Consider the following 18,849-nt stretch of genomic DNA (forward strand, 5'->3'; position numbering starts at 1 on the left):
AAATGCCATACAAAAAGGACAATAGGTGAGATAAGTTCTCATTGAGTTGGGAATAAAATTCAGTAAAAGTATGCTATAACATGGATTAATAAACTTCAAATTCATTTAAGAAAAAACTCCGGATGCTGGCAATCAGGAACAAAAACACAAATTGCTAGAAAAACTTAGCAGAACTGACAGCTTCTGTAGAGACAAAGCAGTGTTAACATTTTGTGTCCAGTGACACAGGGGTCTCATGGGCCCCAACCTAGCCCCGCTCAATACCACCCCAAGACCTCCCTCAGCTTGCCTGGCGTTTGGTTTTATGATCCCATGTTGGATCATTTATCTGCAGTTCATCTACAATTTGATCTTCTTTGTTTGGATTTAAGTGAGCAATAAGAAGTATAAATGTAGGAAAGGGTGAATTCTTCACTTTAGTCGTAAGAATAGAAAAGCAAAATATTTTTAAAAAGTATGAAATTTGCTAAGTGTTATGTTCAGCAAGTAATTAGGAGAGAAAATGGCACATTTATTGCAAAGGAAGTTGAGTACAGGATTAAAAAGATCTTCCTAAAAGTGTACATGAGTTTGGCAAGATCACATCTGAAGTACTATGCACAATGTTTGTCTCAACATGTATGAAAGGACATTGTAGCTTGGCAGTTGTGCAAGGTGTATGCAATAATTTGGTTCCTGGGATGTTGTCCTAAATGTCAGAGACAGAATAAATTGGCCTGACATTCTTTGGAGTTTAGTTGAATGAATTTAGATTGCATTGGCACATACAAGATTCTAAAGAGGCTTGACTAGATCAATACAGATTGCCTCGACTGGACAGGACTCTAAAATATGGGGCATGATTTTAAGATAAGGGTCGGTCATTCAGGATTAAGATGAGGAGTAATTACTTCACTCAGAAGGTTATGAATTTATGGGATTCCCTACTCTAGTTGGTTCTGAGATCTTGAATGCATTCAATAATTGATTAGGACAGACTTTTTTTTATCATTTAAGGGATCACAGGACATGGGAAGCAGGTAAGGAGGTGAAGTTGAAGCCCAAAATCAGCCAGAGTTGTATTAAATGGTTCAGCGAGCTTGACAGTTGATAGAGGTGCATGAGTGGACCATTATTTATGTACATGTATGTTGTACTCAAGTTACCTATTAAAGTTTTCGATTTTCTATTGAGCTAGAAATAAGATGTTGCCATCTCCAATTATTTCAGCCAAGCTGGTAAAGCTGTTGGAACTGACAATATTTAATGGAAATCATCTGACATACAAAAACCTATGACTTGCTGTAATCCCGCTATGGATATTAAATTTTCAACTGAAGTGTTGTCTGCAGAATCAAAAACTTAAACTGTCAAGAGAGTATCAAACTGATCCCAAAGGATTAATGGCAGTTGGAAAGGAGGCAATGTCACTTGAAATAAACGTGCACAGGAAGTCAAACAAGGTATGAAAAAGCAGATACCGGCAGGTACTTAAAAAGTTATGAAAAAACGAGAGAAAACCATGCTCGAATAGTCAATTGCCCCATTGCAATCCTGATAGTGCAATGCATTCTCGAATATAAATTAAAACATCAGAATGATGAAATTGTCTCTTTTGCCAGAAAGAATTGAACGTGGGCTGTGCAATATGGGAAGATGAAAAGCAAAACAAATTTGCGAATGAACTAGAAAAGTGAGTCCCAAACTAGATTTTTCAAACACATAGATAGTAGAATCTTGCTGGATTATACATTTAGTGAAAGTAAGATTTAGGCCAGATATGATGTTCTTTGGAAAGCGCCTTCACAAACATAATTACACAGTGTTGTGATTCGTATCCATAATGGCGATGGCCTAAGTGGTATTATCGCTGGACTGTTAATCCAGAGGCCCAGGTAATGTTCTGGGGACCTGGATTTAAAATCTGCCAAGGCACATGGTAGAATCAGAATTCAATTTTAAAAATCTGGAATTAAGAGTCTAACGATGACCACGAAACCATTGCCAATTGTTGGAAAAACCCATCTGGTTCAGAATGCCTTTTAGGGAAGGAAATTTGCCATCCTTCCTTGGTTTGGCAGACATGTGATTCCAGACCCACAACAATGTGGTTAACTCTTAACTGCCCTCTGAGCAATTAGGGCTGGGCAATAAATTTAGATCAGACTTACAGAGTGGAAACAGGCCCTTCGGCCCAACAAGTCCACACCGACCCGCCGAAGCGCAACCCACCCATACCCCTACATTTACCCCTTACCTAACACTACGGGCAATTTAGCATGGCCAATTCACCTGACCCACACATCTTTGGACTGTGGGAGGAAACCGGAGCACCCGGAGGAAACCCACGCAGACACGGGGAGAACGTGCAAACTCCACACAGTCAGTCGCCTGAGTCGGGAATTGAACCCGGGTCTCAGACGCTGTGAGGCAGCAGTGCTAACCACTGTGCCACCGTGCCGCACATTAATGATGGCCTTGCCAGAGACATGCCCTTCCCTTGAATGAATTTAAAAACAAAGCTCAATAATACCCATTTAATCAGAATGTAACAAGTTATATCTAAGAAAGTAAGACAGAATTTATGGAAAGTGAATGAAGAAAACTTGACAATAAATGAAAACAAACCAGTTTTACCACCATAAAATCAAAATCACACTAATTTAAATAACTTTGAGCCTTTGAGAAAAATAACCATTACATTCCAGTGAATGATGTTTTAAAGCTCATTATGAGGCTACCACACAGAAATCAAAAGTGCATCAGAGGAAAAGAAACTATGCAAAGTCAACAATTTTTCATTAAATACAAATATTTTTTCTGTTTAATGCAGATCCAGCCTTGATCTCCCAAAATGTCGACAAGATCCAAGGTATTTTTGTGGTTAATGGGTGCATCTGTTGGTTAGGGCTTTCTGTGGTTTCGGGGAGAATGACTATCCCAGAAATGTTGCAACTCCTTTGGCTGCCAGTTTTCACATAAAAAGAAGCCACAAGTCAGCTTTACCACCTTGTGATGAGCTCATGTAGACGTCATATTCCAGGCACTGATCCAGATTACAGCAGTAGAATGCTTTGATCTGCAAGGTCATACTGTTCTTTTCTCTGCACAATTCATGCTCCTCGTGAAATTCACCAGCTTGCAAAACCAAGGGGAAGGGTGATGTGAGCAAAACAAAATCACGTTTTCACTGCAGCTCTCTCTTGCTCTAACATAGCTGAATTATGAATCCTCAACTGCAGACTTGAAGCGAGGTTCTTTCCAACATGAGCACTGGAGACAGTCTACGACGTTGTGTGTGAAAAGTAACCTACACGGATGGCAGTACTGATAGAAGAGCAGCATGAAAATGATAGCTAGGCTGTAGCAAATAATTAACTGAACTACCAGCAGGGGGGAGCAGAGGTACTCATACACTTCGGTTTTGAAAAAGTACCATATAATTAGAAGCACTGCATTTTCAATAAACCGCAATATATAATAGACAGACAACCTAACCCAGTTCTGATTCTTGCTAATCAAGTCACGATTACTTAGCATAAGCTGGACCGCTGACCAGCAGAACACATTAATTCCAGCATAGAGAATGGTAACAAGCAACAATACAACAGCTGTGCCAAACCGTTTGTAGTTCTTTTCGATGTTTTCAGGAAATGGTGAGCGACTACACCAAAATTCCACCCACGGGAGGAAAAAGTAGATCAGAAAATCAATTGAGACCACAGCGAAGGTCCACTGCTTCAACACTGTGCTGAACAGCACCAACACTGTAACTCGTGTAGCAATTTCCAAGCTGCGCCACAGGATGATGCATATGTAAGCAGCTGGTCTCATCTGAATCTTGTAGTCATCATACTTGATCTGAATGGACAGAATGTTACACACCAGGGCTCCATAGGTCACTGACAGCAATGACATCACCATGAGAGCACCTGAACAAGAAGAGACATGACTCAGTGGATAACGAAAACGAAATTGAGAAGGACTAGTGATAACAATCAATTGTTGGCTAAGTGTGTTGGTACAAGTCATACAGAATAAAAAAAAAGTCCCAAGATCATGCACTGTGTTCTGATAATTGATCCCAGTTAGGAATAACTATAAAAAAGGGACTCAGTAATTTATGCACAGCACATTCCACCACACTAAGTATTTGAACTGCTGTAAATAAGTGAATGAACTCAAGAGCTTGAAAAGACGGTTTCCAATTTTGACATTATCCACCACTTTCTAATGACCAACATGTAACCATTTTCCATAATATTGTTTAGGGAAGGAAATCTGCTACCCTCATCTCATATGGCCTACATGTGACTCCAGACCCACAGGAATGTGGTTGACTCTCGAATGTTCTCTGAAATGGCTTCCCAAGCCACTCAGTTCAAGGGCAATAAGATTTTAAGTAGTAAACCCCGCAACCCATTAAACAAATAAACAGCACAGAATTGCTTGTATGACACATCCCGGGCTGGGATGGCACCAAATACAGTCCAGGAGCATCACAACTTTGAGGCCAACAGAAATTGGAGAAATGTCACAGTAATAAAATAAGAAAGCATCTCTAATGTTAGAACATCAGTTTAAGGGCTCACTCTTTATCTGACTTCAGCTACAACGAGCTTTGGAGTACTTTGTACTTGTGTGTTGTGCATAAACTAAGGAAAACAAAAAGAGATTGATCTATTTTTGGTAATGCATTTCTTCAAAATTGCATAGCCTTCAAATACAACAAAATTCACCATTGCTATATTTATCTTGGAGGATCATGCCATGACTTGACAATTATAATGTTATGTTTGGGAGCAAGCTGTTAGCACTGCAGCCTCATAGCACCAGGGACCTGGGTTCGATCCCATCCTCGGGCAATTATCTGTGTGGTGTTTGCATGTTTTCTTTAGGGGTAGCACGGTGGCTCAGGGATTAGCAATGCTGCCTCATAGCAGCAGGGTCCCAGGGTGAATTCTAACCTCGGGCGAGTATCTGTGTGGAGTTTGCATGTTCTCCCTGTATCTGCAGGGGTTTCCTTTGGGTGCTCCGGTTTCCTCCCACAATCTAAAGATGTGCGGGTTAGGTGAATTGGCCATGCTAAATTGCCCGTAGTGGTCAGGGATGTGGAGGTTAGGTGCATTAGTCAGGGGCAACTATAGGGTAGGGGAATGGGGTCGGGTGGGTTACTCTTCGGAGGGTCGGTGTGGGCTCGTTGAGCTGAAGGGCTTGTTTCCACACTGTAGGGATTCTCTGAATGTCAATGGCCGGTAATCCAGAAGCTCTGGGAACATGAGTTCAAGTCTCAACACAGCAGATGGTGGAAGTTGAGTTTGCAAACAACACAACACTGGATGAAAAGACAAACTGCGATGACAATCTTCAGTGTGATTTGGTTTTAGTGGAGTGAGTGGGCAAATACATGGCAAAGAATATGAAAAACATAAAACAAATGCAAATTTTCCATGGAGCTGATGATGATTGTTATATTTATAAACAAATTAAGTAAATTAGATCAATGAGTACTGTCCCTTGGTATTTTCAGAACTTTGCAAAACCTATACATGGGTGTGAATAGTTGTTTTTTCCAGTATTTTGCAGACAATATCACAGTACTATTAGAAGCACTATAGTGTCTCTATTTAGACCTTAGACAGCAAGAGCAAACACATTACCTCGTGCTGGTGGAATGTAATTTTCCATTATACTTATATACAGCTGGAGGGTGAGCTGTGGGGTGGAGCCCATAAAGGCTTGAATTACTGACGCCCGCTGAAATGCATTACGGTGAATAGTCAACTTTCTTGTTGAATGGCCCATTTCTTTTTCAAATTCATTTGATTGTCCATGATGGAGTCTTTTCTTTCGGGTGATACTGACATATGGTTCTTCATGTTTCCCAGACTTGCAGAACACAATTATAGCTTCTACACACCTGACAAAAGCAGAGACAGAATTAATTTTTCTCAAAAATGCAAGAATCCAATCTTAGCTTTAATGAAAGATCATGGAAGAAGGATTACTTGCATTCACTCAAAAGAAAATAATTAGCAATGGAATGAGGAAAGACGTTCTTTCCACAAATACGTTATCTAGCCCATAATGAGCTGAGATAACTGTTTAACTTTCTTCATGAAAATTCTTCATAAATGCTTTGAATTTCAAATACTAATGAATCTGAACTTCAGAATATAAATCCATTCCCAGTCCCACGATTATTCCACTGCCTATCCTCAATATAACGTCTACATAATGCAAAAAGACATGGTTGAGAGTGCCAAGAGTGATAGGAATGATGGGAGTAAAGAGGGCAAACCATCATATTTGACTTTTGTTCCAGAAGGAGGGAATCACTCCACTTGAATGTTTTTTTGTCAATCCCTTCGGTCCTTTCCAATCCTGTCTGTTCATACAGTTCCATCGTCTTTAGCATTCTTGATTTTATTGTTCCACTAAACAGCCTTCAGCAGCCAAGCCCTCAAGCTCTGGAATTCTCTCTCCAAAACTGACTTATTTTACTAATCCATTGGTCATTTACTCTAATATGGTGTTCAATTTTATTTGCTAATGCTTCAATGAAGGATTTCTGAAAAGTTTACTCTGGTAAAGTGCATGTAGCTGTTGGTGTCTTTGATGTCAAAGGTCAAGTGCTTCTTAATTTTAATACGCTGAACTACATTGTACTGAAAAAGCCCAGCTAAATAATGAAAACAAAAGCTATAATACTGTTAAAAATCACACAACACCAGGTTATAGTCCAACAGGTTTAATTGGAAGTGGCTGTTACCTGATGAAGGAGCATTGCTCCGAAAGCTAGTGTGCTTCCAATTAAACCTGTTGGACTATAACCTGGTGTTGTGTGATTTTTAACTTTGTACACCCCAGTCCAACACCAGCATCTCCAAATTATAAAACTATGGATTGTGGAAATCTTAAAAGTCTGATGGAAGACCACTGACCTGAAATGTCAACTTAATTTCTCATTATTTTCTGTTTACAGTCTAGTAAGATAACTGCCTATTAATATCGCCATGGAATTCTGTGAATCCCTGGAGGTGGAATTTTGCTTCCTTTGGGATTTTGTTTAAGATTAGGGCCCCAATTTCACTGTAATATTTACACTGAGTACAACGGGATTTTCATTTTACACTTATGTTAAACTGGTTATAATGCTAAACTATGAAAAACTGCACTTCCATATGGACACTGTTGGCAATCAGTAAACATTTTCTGACTGTTTATGTGGTATGACTGATTGTGGAAATGGTATTTTAAGTTTCATTTATAGGTCATAGCCCTCTTACAGGCTAAGTCAAAGTTCAATACAGTGTTTCCATTTATGCCTTTTGAAATCAGAAATCACAGGATACAGTGGACACTAGCCTCTTAGGTACAGCATAGATTTATGTTCCACACTTTAGAGGGTTGCATTTCCAGATATCATGCATCTAAAATGATAGTCTGATCCCTTAGGGATGAGAGATCACATCTGGAATAACTTTGGCATTATCAAATTATTTTAAACCTAACAAAGTAGCCCTTTTGCTATTTATGCATTGTTGAGTCCCATTTCTATCACGGTCACCATCCCTGCTTACTCCAATGGGATTACTAAATTTTGGCTGAATGAAGTTGCTCATCAGTGCCAAGAATTTTGTTGTCAATAAAAAAAACACATTGTGTGTGCGATTTTTCATTTTGATGGATCATGTCTAGGAAGGTAGCAGGTGGTAGGAAGTAAAGGGATGCTGGTGCGCTAGATGCAATTGAAATGTTCTAGAACTAGTATTTTAATGTAATAGGATCAGTTTCATATGGGAAATACACTGTGACTTATAGAATTCATTAATTTACAAATGAAAATATTAATTCTTGAAAATTAATAATTGTTTTTATTGCAAAACTTAATAGTTCCATAGCAATTGAATCAGAATGTATTTTCTGTGTTCATATGAAAGGTCATTCTGAATAGAAATCTCTACCTAATCATTTACCTAGTAAATTAATCATGCAGTCTGAAGTTGCTCAGTCAAATCCATTAAGAAGTTCTAAAAAGAGAATATAGCAAGATCTTCAATTTCAAATGACAGAGCGCATATAGATTTAGGGAAGATGGACAAGCTGTGTGCAAAACCCTGTTAGGACACAGTTAGGATTTGGTGCAAGTCATATGATAAAACTTTTTTAAATTTAAGGCATTAAAGGCTCTAAGGGCATTATACATTTATGGCACAAAATGACCAGCAAATTTCAAAAAAATCTTAGAGCCCCCCTAGTTTTGTGGCTTAATCCATATGGCAGTTGCTGAGCACTCATTAGGAGATGACTTTAGGCAGATCTTTTGGAAGATGGCACAATAATTTAAATAAAAACAAAAAAGGCAGAGAAAATAAATAACTGAGGCAAAATGGTCATACGACAAGAGGAACACATCATGAGTATCAGTGCAAATAACAAATGTTTTAATATTAAAGATAAAGGTATGATAAAGAGGAATATGGGTCCAATTAAAGAAATGATACAAAGTATCAACTTTCACAGAGGAAGAGGATCATTAGTATCCTCCAAACCAGAAATAATTCCACCAGAGAAACCAGATGAATTTATTATGCAAGGAAATCATAATTAATAAATACTGGGACTTCGGTTTAAATTTCCAGTACCTGGTGGTTTGCATCCCAATGATTCGTCATATTTTTCAAATTTCTGTAGCTTCTATTCTAACATGGTCTAAATTAATTTGCATTCAAACTGACTAGCAAAGTATGTTACCCAACAATCGTTACCACTTGGGCTTGTGTTTTAACCCTATCTAGATAAATGGGATGAAACTTTGAGGACCTTTCAAGAGAAACAGGTTTCAAGGACAGGTTTAAGTTTCATCAATCTTGATGCATGTAACGACATTACACAAAAATTGTCCCTAGTCTGTCACGGGAAATGGAAAATTATAGAAATACAATGGGGTTTTATCTTTTGCATAGAATCCCCACAGCGTGGAAACAGGCCATTTGGCCCAACAAGTCCACACCGACCCTCCAAACAATATCCTACCCAGACCCATTTCCCTACCCTATTACTCTACATTTCCCCTGACTAATGCACCCTCAACACTATGGGTAATTTAGCATGGCCAATTCACCAAACCTACACATCTTTGGACTCTGGGAGGAAACCTGAGCACCCAGAGAAACCCCATGCAGACACTGGGAGAACATGCAAATGTCACACAGACAGACAGTTGCCCGAGGCTGGAATCGAACCCACACCCCTGACGCTGTGAGGCAGCAGTACTAACCACTGAGCCACCGTGCAGCTTTTTTGAAGTCAAAACTGACCACATGATTGAAATAATTGATAGAAAGAGTGCTAATAAGCATAAAAGCTTACCAAAACATTTTAATGCTGTTAACAAACTACAAACATTATATTTAATCAACTCTGACTGATAACAAATGTTATGATAGTCGCACTCATTGCTAACCTGATGATGGGTCCCATCTGCAGTAGATGAAGCAGCAGTATAAAAGGTCTGTTCATGCCCAGTTCACGATGGATTAAGATCAGTGTAAACTGCACCAGTACAGATGGTACTAACATGAAGGAGATAGTTAGTCCTAACCAGTATGAATCACCCCAACGACTGTACACTGCACACAGAAAGCCACCAGCTACAGTTTCTGCAATGAACAGAACTGTAGAGATGATAATACTGGCTGGCATCTTTGCCCGATGCAAGACAAGAGTTGTTGTGTTGTGATTAGCTTCATTGCCATTATTTGTCTCTATCTTCTCCATTCCAATCTAGAGTTGAAAACTCACCTAGAAACACAAACAAGTTACATTATTTCCAAACTATTTGTGGTCTAGAGAACAATAAATGGTTTGGACTATGTTCAGCTACAATCTTATAAAGTGGATATCCTGTGGTAATGGTAAGTTATGGTAAGTTAATGCTTTATCAGAACAGAACTCTTATTCAGAGGTCTCACATCTGCATGAGATTCTCCCTTTCAATCATCACTTTCACCCATAAGCAGAACACACATCCTTTATATTCAAGGATTTTTCATTATTGCCAAATATTAAGTCAAATATGCAGGAAAATGTCATAATGCCTAGCGATATATTAAAATAGTGTTTGCAACACCTCAGCTGTGCATGGAGAGAAAAATCTAAAAATCATATTACTGTGAAGACAAGGGGCCTTTCCATAGTTGGTCCAAATTAGTGCCTAGAGGTAGAAACATCCACATTTAACAAGGTCAGAACGTGGATTATATCTTTGTTAAGTGTTCAGTTTGACCTAAAGCAAAGTCATCCTTTGTTTGCAAAAGTGAAAAGAAATTCTCACAATTAAACCTATAAGCGGCCTAATTCTTTTCTAGGTCTTATCATAATTTGGAACATAGGAACCGGATTAACTAATTTAGCATCTCATGTTTGTTTCATCATTCTTTTAGATCATAGTTGAGTTTTTACATGCTAACTCTTTAACCCCAGCATGGTCCTGTGAATCTCAATACTCTTGACTAAGTTCTACTATGGTTTAAAAAGTTTCTAACTGACCCAGCTTTGATAGCTCTTTGGAACAAAGTAGGTTCAGATTTCTATTAACCTTTCTGAGTAAAGATACCTTTTAAAATCACACCTAAATGATTTATTTTCTAATGTTATTTCTAGATGTTCCAGATTCTCCCTCCAGATAAGTAGTTTCTATTTACTATATCACAAGTTTTAACAAATATCTCAGATCATCCATGAAACATGGCTTTATGAATCACTTCTGGCACAAAAGTATATATTTTGTACAGGAAGGTGATCTGCCAAAAAAAAAGACAATCTTGCAAGGTGGTTCCCAGAAATCACATGACCAATGTGGATCTCAGCATCAAAAGACTAATATTTAGAATTTAACTAACTCTATGACAACACCATGAGTCCTGCTAAAGATGTGAGATTTTAAAACTTATGAAAATTCAAGAAATTGGAATAATAACACAGAGAATTCCAGCACAGTTCACCTTGTTTTGTGGAATAATAATCCAAAGTTAGCATAACAGCCATTTTGCTTTTGTTATGATAAAATGGTGTGTTACAAGTTGAGTTATAACAATAACTCTACTAGACACAATTAGACAGATAAAGGCTCTCTGAAGGAAGAGGGAAAAATGCAAACCTGTTAAAGGACTGCTTTGTTCAACCAGGTTACAAAGCACCAGAACCTGCATGTCGTTAATAAACACTTAAAAAGAAAAGCAGTGCTTCTCATTCCAATCTTTGGAAAGAGAGATGTGAGGGGTAAGTTTTTTTTTTACACAGAGAGAGATAGGATCTGAAACGTGCTGCTAAGGATGGTGGAGGAGGTAGGTATGATAGGGGTGTTTGAGAGACTTTTAGTCAAGTACATGAATATGCAAGGATTGGGGGATATGGACCAAGGGCAGGCAGAAGACATTAGTTTAATTTGGCATCATGTTTGGCACAACATCATAGACTGAAGGGCCTGTGCTGTGCTGTACTGTTCTATGTTCTAATACTTATTTATACGGCCTGCAGCCTGAGAAATAATTAGCCCTCGTTACTCTCCCTTCCACTCCTTAACCATTTTTATATTCATACTGCCAATGTCACTAAATTTTAAACTCTGGCCAACATTATTTGAAAGTTCATATAAACAACAACCACATTACATTAGTCAAATTATCCAGTATTTAATTAATGAATTCCATTAACTTAGCCAAACATGATCAGCCTTGAACAAATCTGTGTTTTCATTTGTCTATCCATTACATTTTACACATATTTTCTTTACCCTGTAGTCTCAAATTCTTCTAGGGCCATTGGCCTGTAGTTGCCAGGCTTATACCTCTCTCCTTTTTTGGAAAGGGTGCAATTTTCAATCCTCTGAAATTATTTCCAAACTTAAACGGAACTGGAAGTGTGTGGAAAGAGCCTCACAATTTCCACCCTTTTCTCAATAACTTGGAACACATTCCATTCAGATCAGGTTACATTTCTATTTTGAGGATTGCCAAGCTATTAAGGACCTCCTTTATTTTTATCCTGTCCAGTATAATTCTCAGCTTTTACTGCCATATTTGCATATTGCTTTCTGGTGAAAAGAGATGGAAACCATTCCTTTAGTTCTTCAGCCGTCCTCGGCCTCATTATCATGTATCTTGCTGTAAGAATACTTCATTTTTGGTTCCTAAGGAGTCACAGCTCCCCTCAGAGACTCATGTTCACTCGATATAAGATCATTTCATAAGAAGCAGGAAAACGAAACTTCATCGACTATATTACATGTACTTACATTCAACCAACTTTCCTCATCAACCTGTTCAGAGATGTTATTATACACCTTTGGAGCAGGTGGGACTTGAAGCCAGGTGTCCTGGCCCAGGGGTAGGGACACTACCACTGCATCAATCCAACATATCTTAGACTGCTGTACATTTTCCCTTTGACCGGTCCCTTTATTTTCACTGGTCTCCACTCTTATGCTATTTGCCCTTCTCTATGTTCACCTTGACCTCCTTAAAGGTTTCATCTTGATGGTTATCTCCTAACCAAATTTATTTAAACTCTCCTTCAACAAAGCTATGAGGAGCAAACAGATGACCTTGAACACATTCTGCCTCTTCACGTTGATGTGTACACATGTACATGGTCATACACAGCTGTGTCTTTTTGCCTAGCTTTGATATCTTACACCAAAACTCAGGCAAGAAACAGTAATTTATTTCTGGAAGATGACACCTAATAATGGATGGTGATCTGGAAAAAAAAATGGTTGTTTTTGGTATCTCATAATTCAACTGAACTTAGCTGGCTAATAAAGGAGCTCAGAGGAGATACAGTGAAACTATTCAATCTACTGGCTACAAACACTGAATTAGAGCTTGAAGTAATTAACGACATTCAACTTTACATCTATTATCGCATGTTGCATATCATAAAAGCACCACACCCTCACGATCAAAATATTGTTATTGTTACATCCAGAGCCTAGGTAAGGTTTCCCGATTTGTTAGAGTTTCTGGGATACCCAGAAGTTGGACAAGGAGAAATGAACTGGCTCCCCTTCTCGATATACGCACCTTTTCGATTGGTTGCAATGAAGTTAAAAGATCTTTGCCCCTATGGCTACCTTCTCCCAGATCCAAATGAACTGATGTTTTTAAAAGGGACCAATTTTACCAGACTTCGCAAAGTCCATCAATTAATAAATGTGTGAAAAATTAATTAAACACAAGGGCATACAGATGAAACATAACCAAAGATACTTCACACCCAGTTATACTTTCTTCCACCCTCTTGTCTGGTAGATGATGAGTTGAATACACACACAAACTAGTTCAGAAGTAGCTTCTTCCCCACTGCAACCTTAGTTTTGAATGGGCCTCTCAAACGTTAATTTTGATCCATCTCTCTGTACCTTTTCTTTGGCTATAATACTGTATTCTGCACTCTGGTCTGCTACCCTGATGTGCTTTGTATGGTACAAGCTGACTACGTAGCATACAAAACAACACTTTTCATTGTATTTCATGTGATAATCAATCAAATCATATAATATAGAGATCAGGGGCTCTTGAGTTGCAGTGGTAGCACCCCTAGCTCTGGGCCAGAAGGCAAGGGTTCAAGTCCCATCTGTTCCAGTGGGGTGTCATAACATGAACAAACTGATGGATTTAAAATATCCAAAAGTGGATCGGTCTTAACTTGATTGCAAAAGCCGTTGAACTTTATGGTTATTGCAGTAAAGTTTGCTAGTACTTTTGCCGTGGGTAATTGAATTGTTGGTTTTGTGATTCTTAGTTTACCATGTCCTCATTCCTTTTTCAGCTGGTTTGCAGTATTGTGACAGAGGATCTTCCTGTTTTGGTCTGCTAGCTCGCTGACCTCTAGCTCTCAGAAAGGGAGAATGTGTTTACCAGCAACACAAGGGCAACTTTGTGTGGTTCTTTGACCATGATTTTCACAATACGTTATCACTCAAACACAGGCTGAAGCACATATGAACATTCAGTCCCTCCAGCACACTGCAGTAGAACTGAAATTCACTTTGTAACACTTGTCCTTGTGTACATCTCATTGGGAAAAAGACTGTTTCTGCAGCTTAGGCTGCAGGGGTAGCTTGATGAGCAAGTGTTTCAACCCCTCATGAACTTTGCAGTCATAAGAAATCACGGTGCAGCCTGTTTGGGGTATCTTTAACGTCTTTAGGTGTTACATCCCATTGATCCGACACCAAATCCTTCCACAATTGCAATCATTTTGTCTTTGTACCAATTATCTTTGAAAAACACATTTTGGAATTAAAAGCTAAAAACATCCAAGGTCATAACCTTATGCAAATCAGTAAAGCATCTCTGAAGTAGTTTAGTTTCCCCTAAAAATTACATCTGTGTCATTTTGTTTCTTTTGAAAAGTTTGTTCAGAGCGTGCAAGCATAGCTCTCAGGACTGGCCTGTGTTGACCATCCTGTCACGGTCAATTGTGGATGGGAATGAGCCTTGGGGGCTTGGTAGCATCCAGGAGCTGCAATTCATGGAGGGAAAGTGGCCACTTTAAGGGAGGGTCCAGCAGCGGAGGAAATCTACAATGACCGGGGTGGGGGGTTGGAATCAGGAGCAGGAATTTTGGGAAGCAGGATTACTGGCAAGAAAAAGGAATTGTTAGCAGCAAGTCACATTTTTCTTTCAGATTTTTAAGGTGATTTCATTTTGAAATCTATTTCATTGCTAAATTCCTACATTAGCCACACTTTTCAACAATGTAAAATTTTAGCTTGGGTGTATCATTTTTAATATTTGTTTCTTTCTGGGAAGAAAGGTCCTATAAAACCCAACTAAAGTTTTAACATAAGCAAATCAATGTGTCATTTCAAGTTACTAGAGTCATGATTTTTAGGAACACAGCCACGATTTTGAGTGAAGACCCACGGGACTAGCTATTGTTCTCACAGAGAAACAAACTGAATGTCCCCTAAGATATTAGTTCTAAGCTATACACTCTTATAGTTTTCGTAACTAACACATAAATAATACAGTCTGTGATATTCATGCCAGAATCAGAAAAGTCAGATCAGAGATAGTCTTATTTACACAATCTCAAAATAATATTATATATAATTTGGTTAACGATAATTTAGACTAGCTATAATGTGAAGTTATTTGTGAAATGACAGCAGTTTTCACTGTCATCAACTCAACACTTACCAAAGAACAGAAATTCACCACAAGTATTGTAACATCGACTGGTGTTATACTTCCTCTTTGAAGTTCAAAGTGGGATGAAGAAAATCAAAATGGCACCGCTCCGAAAGCCAAACCTAAAATGGACTAAATGGTCAAGACAGGGTTCCAAGTCATTGAAACTGCCTAACATGTTTTCTGAAGGCATGTTTACATTAATTTCTGACTTACTCTTCTACTACCACCACCCCACTAAGACTATTATCTCTCCCTCACCCCCAAAACCACTCCACCTTTTGAGAAACTCAGTGCTAAGAACAGCAAACATTTATGATTTCTCAATCACAATTCAATCCAAAAGACTACATCCTTCAAAGCAATTCCTTCACTCAAAGTAACATAGCTAAGCAAGCTCCCAGTAAGAGGTCAGAAAGCAAATTAAACAGGTTTCAATGCTGCCATCACTGTCCGAACAATAGCCAATTCGTTAAAGAAGTTACAGGTTTGATCTAGTATTGAAAAATTGTGAATCCAGAGATCCTAGTCATTTTTAGCATCTTGCACATAGAAGGAGAAAGAGTAAAGTCAAGGTGTATACTGCAGTTTTGAATTGAATTATTTGTAATCGAGTTTTAATTGCCAATGTCTTAGATGATACCTTCATTAGTCTTAATATTTAGGTCAGCTCAACATGACATGCCCAGGATAACAAACAGAAAACCTTTCAAGTAACCAACTGAACAACTTTGTGCCCTCACAAGATTCTTCCCCCATTTTCAATAACCAATATGGTAGTATAACAGACATCATTATAGATTTAAGCTATTAAAGAGAATTTACTGCAGAAGAAATGAAGCAAATAAACAGCTAATATAACGAGATAACATCACGCTCATCCTATTGAACATTTATGTCTGAAATACCATTTCTGTGAATTAATAGTTTCTTTATATTTTCCTTACCATTGTGGAATTGAACCAAAACTCCTGAAACGGATTCCCTCAACTCATTTGCACTCATTTGAATTCAGGTACACATGAAACAGATTTAAATGAATAATAGCCAGATTCAAAAGAAAACAACTATTAAACCTGAACAAGTACATGCTTGTTTGAATGTGGTGGCATCTCCCATAAAACCTGGAACTCATTGTAACGATCCAGGTGGAAGTATGGGATCCGACCTACTACTTACATGGATTTAAACGGATAGCTACCAAACCAAAGTTACCTCACTGTTTAGTGTACTGCCTCATTGATAACCAGGATGTTACCAATCAAACACTTAAAAGAACTGAAACTAGAGTGCATTTATTCCCTATGAGAGAATATCTTTACACTTTTAGTTGGAAACCAAGCAACATTGGATTATGTTGTAGGGGAGTACTCTATTGTAATAAATACCATTGCAAATCTGATTTAAATCATTCTGAAGGGCAGAATACAAAGACAATATGCTTACTGATATAATCGTACCTAGATTATGTTCAAATATTCATTTCCAATTGTGGAATAACTATCATAATTTATGGCTACTTGAAACTTGAGTAAATAACAGTGCCCTGCCACCCTCTCCCCCTCCCCTCCACGGCCATGAACTCTGTTCCTCTGATACATTGTAATGTAATATGAATGTAAACATGTCATTCAGAACTGCTATACCACTTCCTTCCTGCAAAAGCCTTGCTGTAAACCTGCTGGCCATATCTGATGTGTATGCCTTCTTCAATTTTTTGAAAATAATCTCCTATATCATGACCCATTTTTTTCCAGAACTCTATCAAGATGTTTATCCTGTCATTAGTATTGTCTTTATTTCTGTTTTGCACAGCCTTTTCACTTAAGTGTGCAAGACGGTAAAATATTTTGAACCCTGCACATACACAGGAACTTACATGGGGAGTAATGACTTGTGCTCAACCCTTTTTAATTCATTCATGGGATGTGGCCAGCATTTTATTGCCCCACCCCTGTCCCTAATTGCCCTTGAGAAGGTGGTGCTGAGCTGCCTTAGAACATAGAAAGTACAGCACAGAGCAGGCCCTTTGGCCCACCATGTTGTGACGAGGTTTAGTCCTAATGTAAAATATAATAATCTACGCACCCCTTAACTCACTTATATCCATGTGCATGTCCAGCAGTCGCTGAAATATCCCGAATGACTCTGCTTCCACCACCGCCACTGGCAATGCATTCCATACATTCACAACTCTCTGCGTAAAGAACCTTCCTCTGACGTCTCCTCTACACCTTTCTCCTAATATCTTAAAACTATGACTCCTTGTACCTTGCACTCTCTCCAAAGCCTCTGTATCTTTCCTATAGTAGGGCGACCAGAACTGGACACAATATTCCAAGTGTGCTCTCGCCAGGGACTTGTAGGGCTGTAGCAAAACCTCACGGCTCTTAAACTTGATCCCCCTGTTAATGAAAGCCAAAACACCATATGTTTTCTTAACAACCCTATCCACTTGGGTGGCAACTTTGAGGGATCTATGTACTTGCACACCCAGATCCCTCTATTCCTCCATACTGCCAAGAATCCTGTCTTTAATCCTATATTCAGCTTTCGAGTTCGACCTTCCAAAATGCATCACTTTGCATTTATCCAGGTTGTACTCCATCTGCCATTTCTCAGCCCAGCTCTGCATCCTGTCTATGTCACGCTGCAGCCTGCAGTAGCCGTCAATACTATTGACAACACCTCCAACCTTTGTGTCATCTGCAAATTTACTAACCCACCCTCAACCTCTACATCCACGCTATTTATAAAAACTACAAAGAGCAGAGGCCCAAGAACAGAGCCCTGTGGGACCCCACTCAACACTGACCTCCAGGCAGAAGACTTTCCATCTACAACCACTCCCTGCCTTCTGTCAGCCAGCCAATTCTGAATCCAGATAGCCAAATCTCCCTGACTTTGTATGAGTCTACCATGGGGAACCTTATCAAATGCCTTGCTGAAGTCCATATACACCACAACCACAGCTTGACCTTCATCGACCTGTCTTGTCACCTCCTCAAAGAACTCAATAAGATTTATGAGGCATGACCTGTCCCTCACAAAGCCATGCTGACTGCCTTTAATCACACTATGCTTTGCCAAATAGTCATAAATCCTATCCCTCAGAATTCTTTCCAAAACTTTGCTGACCACAGACGTAAGACTGACTGGTCTATAATTGCCGGGGATTTCCTATTACCCTTCTTGAAAAGAGGAACAACATTTACCTCCTTCCAATCCTCCGGTACGACTCCCAAGGAGAGTGAGGAGACAAATATTCTCGTCAGCAGCTTAGCAAACTCCTTTCTCACTTCCCAGAGCAGCCTGGGATAAATCTGGTCTGGCCCGGGGGGACTTATCAATTTTAATGCTTTCCAAAATTTCCAGCACACCAACTTGATCAATCTTGATCTGGTCAAGCCTGTATCCCAGTTTTCATTTACAACAAGATCCCTTTCCTTGGTGAAAACTGAAGCAAAAATCGCATTTAGGGCTTCCCCTATCTGCTCAGACTCCATGCACAAGTACCCTCCGCCATCCCTGATCGGCCCTACCTTCTCCCTGATCATTCTCTCATTCCTCACGTATGAGTAAAATACCTTTGGGTTCTCCCTAATCCTTCTTGCCAAGCCTTTTTTGTGCCCACTCCTGGCTCTCCTCAGTCCACTTCTGAGTTCCT

The 18,849-nt window shown here is 39.0% G+C and overlaps 1 protein-coding gene across 7 annotated transcripts in view; it reads right to left on the bottom strand.

The window, feature by feature from the left end:
* Positions 1 to 2,460: 2,460 nt before the first annotated feature.
* The window catches only part of LOC132820267 (endoplasmic reticulum membrane adapter protein XK-like), a 37,027-nt gene continuing 20,638 nt past the window's right edge, over positions 2,461 to 18,849 (bottom strand). For 4 of the 7 annotated variants that reach the window (XM_060832285.1, XM_060832284.1, XM_060832283.1 and 1 more), the window contains 4 exons: positions 15,192 to 15,304; positions 9,449 to 9,786; positions 5,640 to 5,899; positions 2,462 to 3,911 (listed from right to left, as the gene is read on the bottom strand). In XM_060832285.1, coding sequence (XP_060688268.1) covers positions 3,202 to 3,911; positions 5,640 to 5,899; positions 9,449 to 9,762 — 1,284 coding nt within the window. In that variant the 5' untranslated portion in view covers positions 9,763 to 9,786; positions 15,192 to 15,304 and the 3' untranslated portion in view covers positions 2,462 to 3,201. Of the gene's footprint in view, positions 3,912 to 5,639; positions 5,900 to 9,448; positions 9,787 to 15,191; positions 15,315 to 18,849 lie in introns of all 7 variants that reach the window. The other 3 variants (XM_060832287.1, XM_060832289.1, XM_060832286.1) reach the window with 2 other exon arrangements.

This window comes from Hemiscyllium ocellatum, chromosome 11, assembly GCF_020745735.1.
Source record: "Hemiscyllium ocellatum isolate sHemOce1 chromosome 11, sHemOce1.pat.X.cur, whole genome shotgun sequence".
NCBI classification, from domain to species: domain Eukaryota; kingdom Metazoa; phylum Chordata; class Chondrichthyes; order Orectolobiformes; family Hemiscylliidae; genus Hemiscyllium; species Hemiscyllium ocellatum.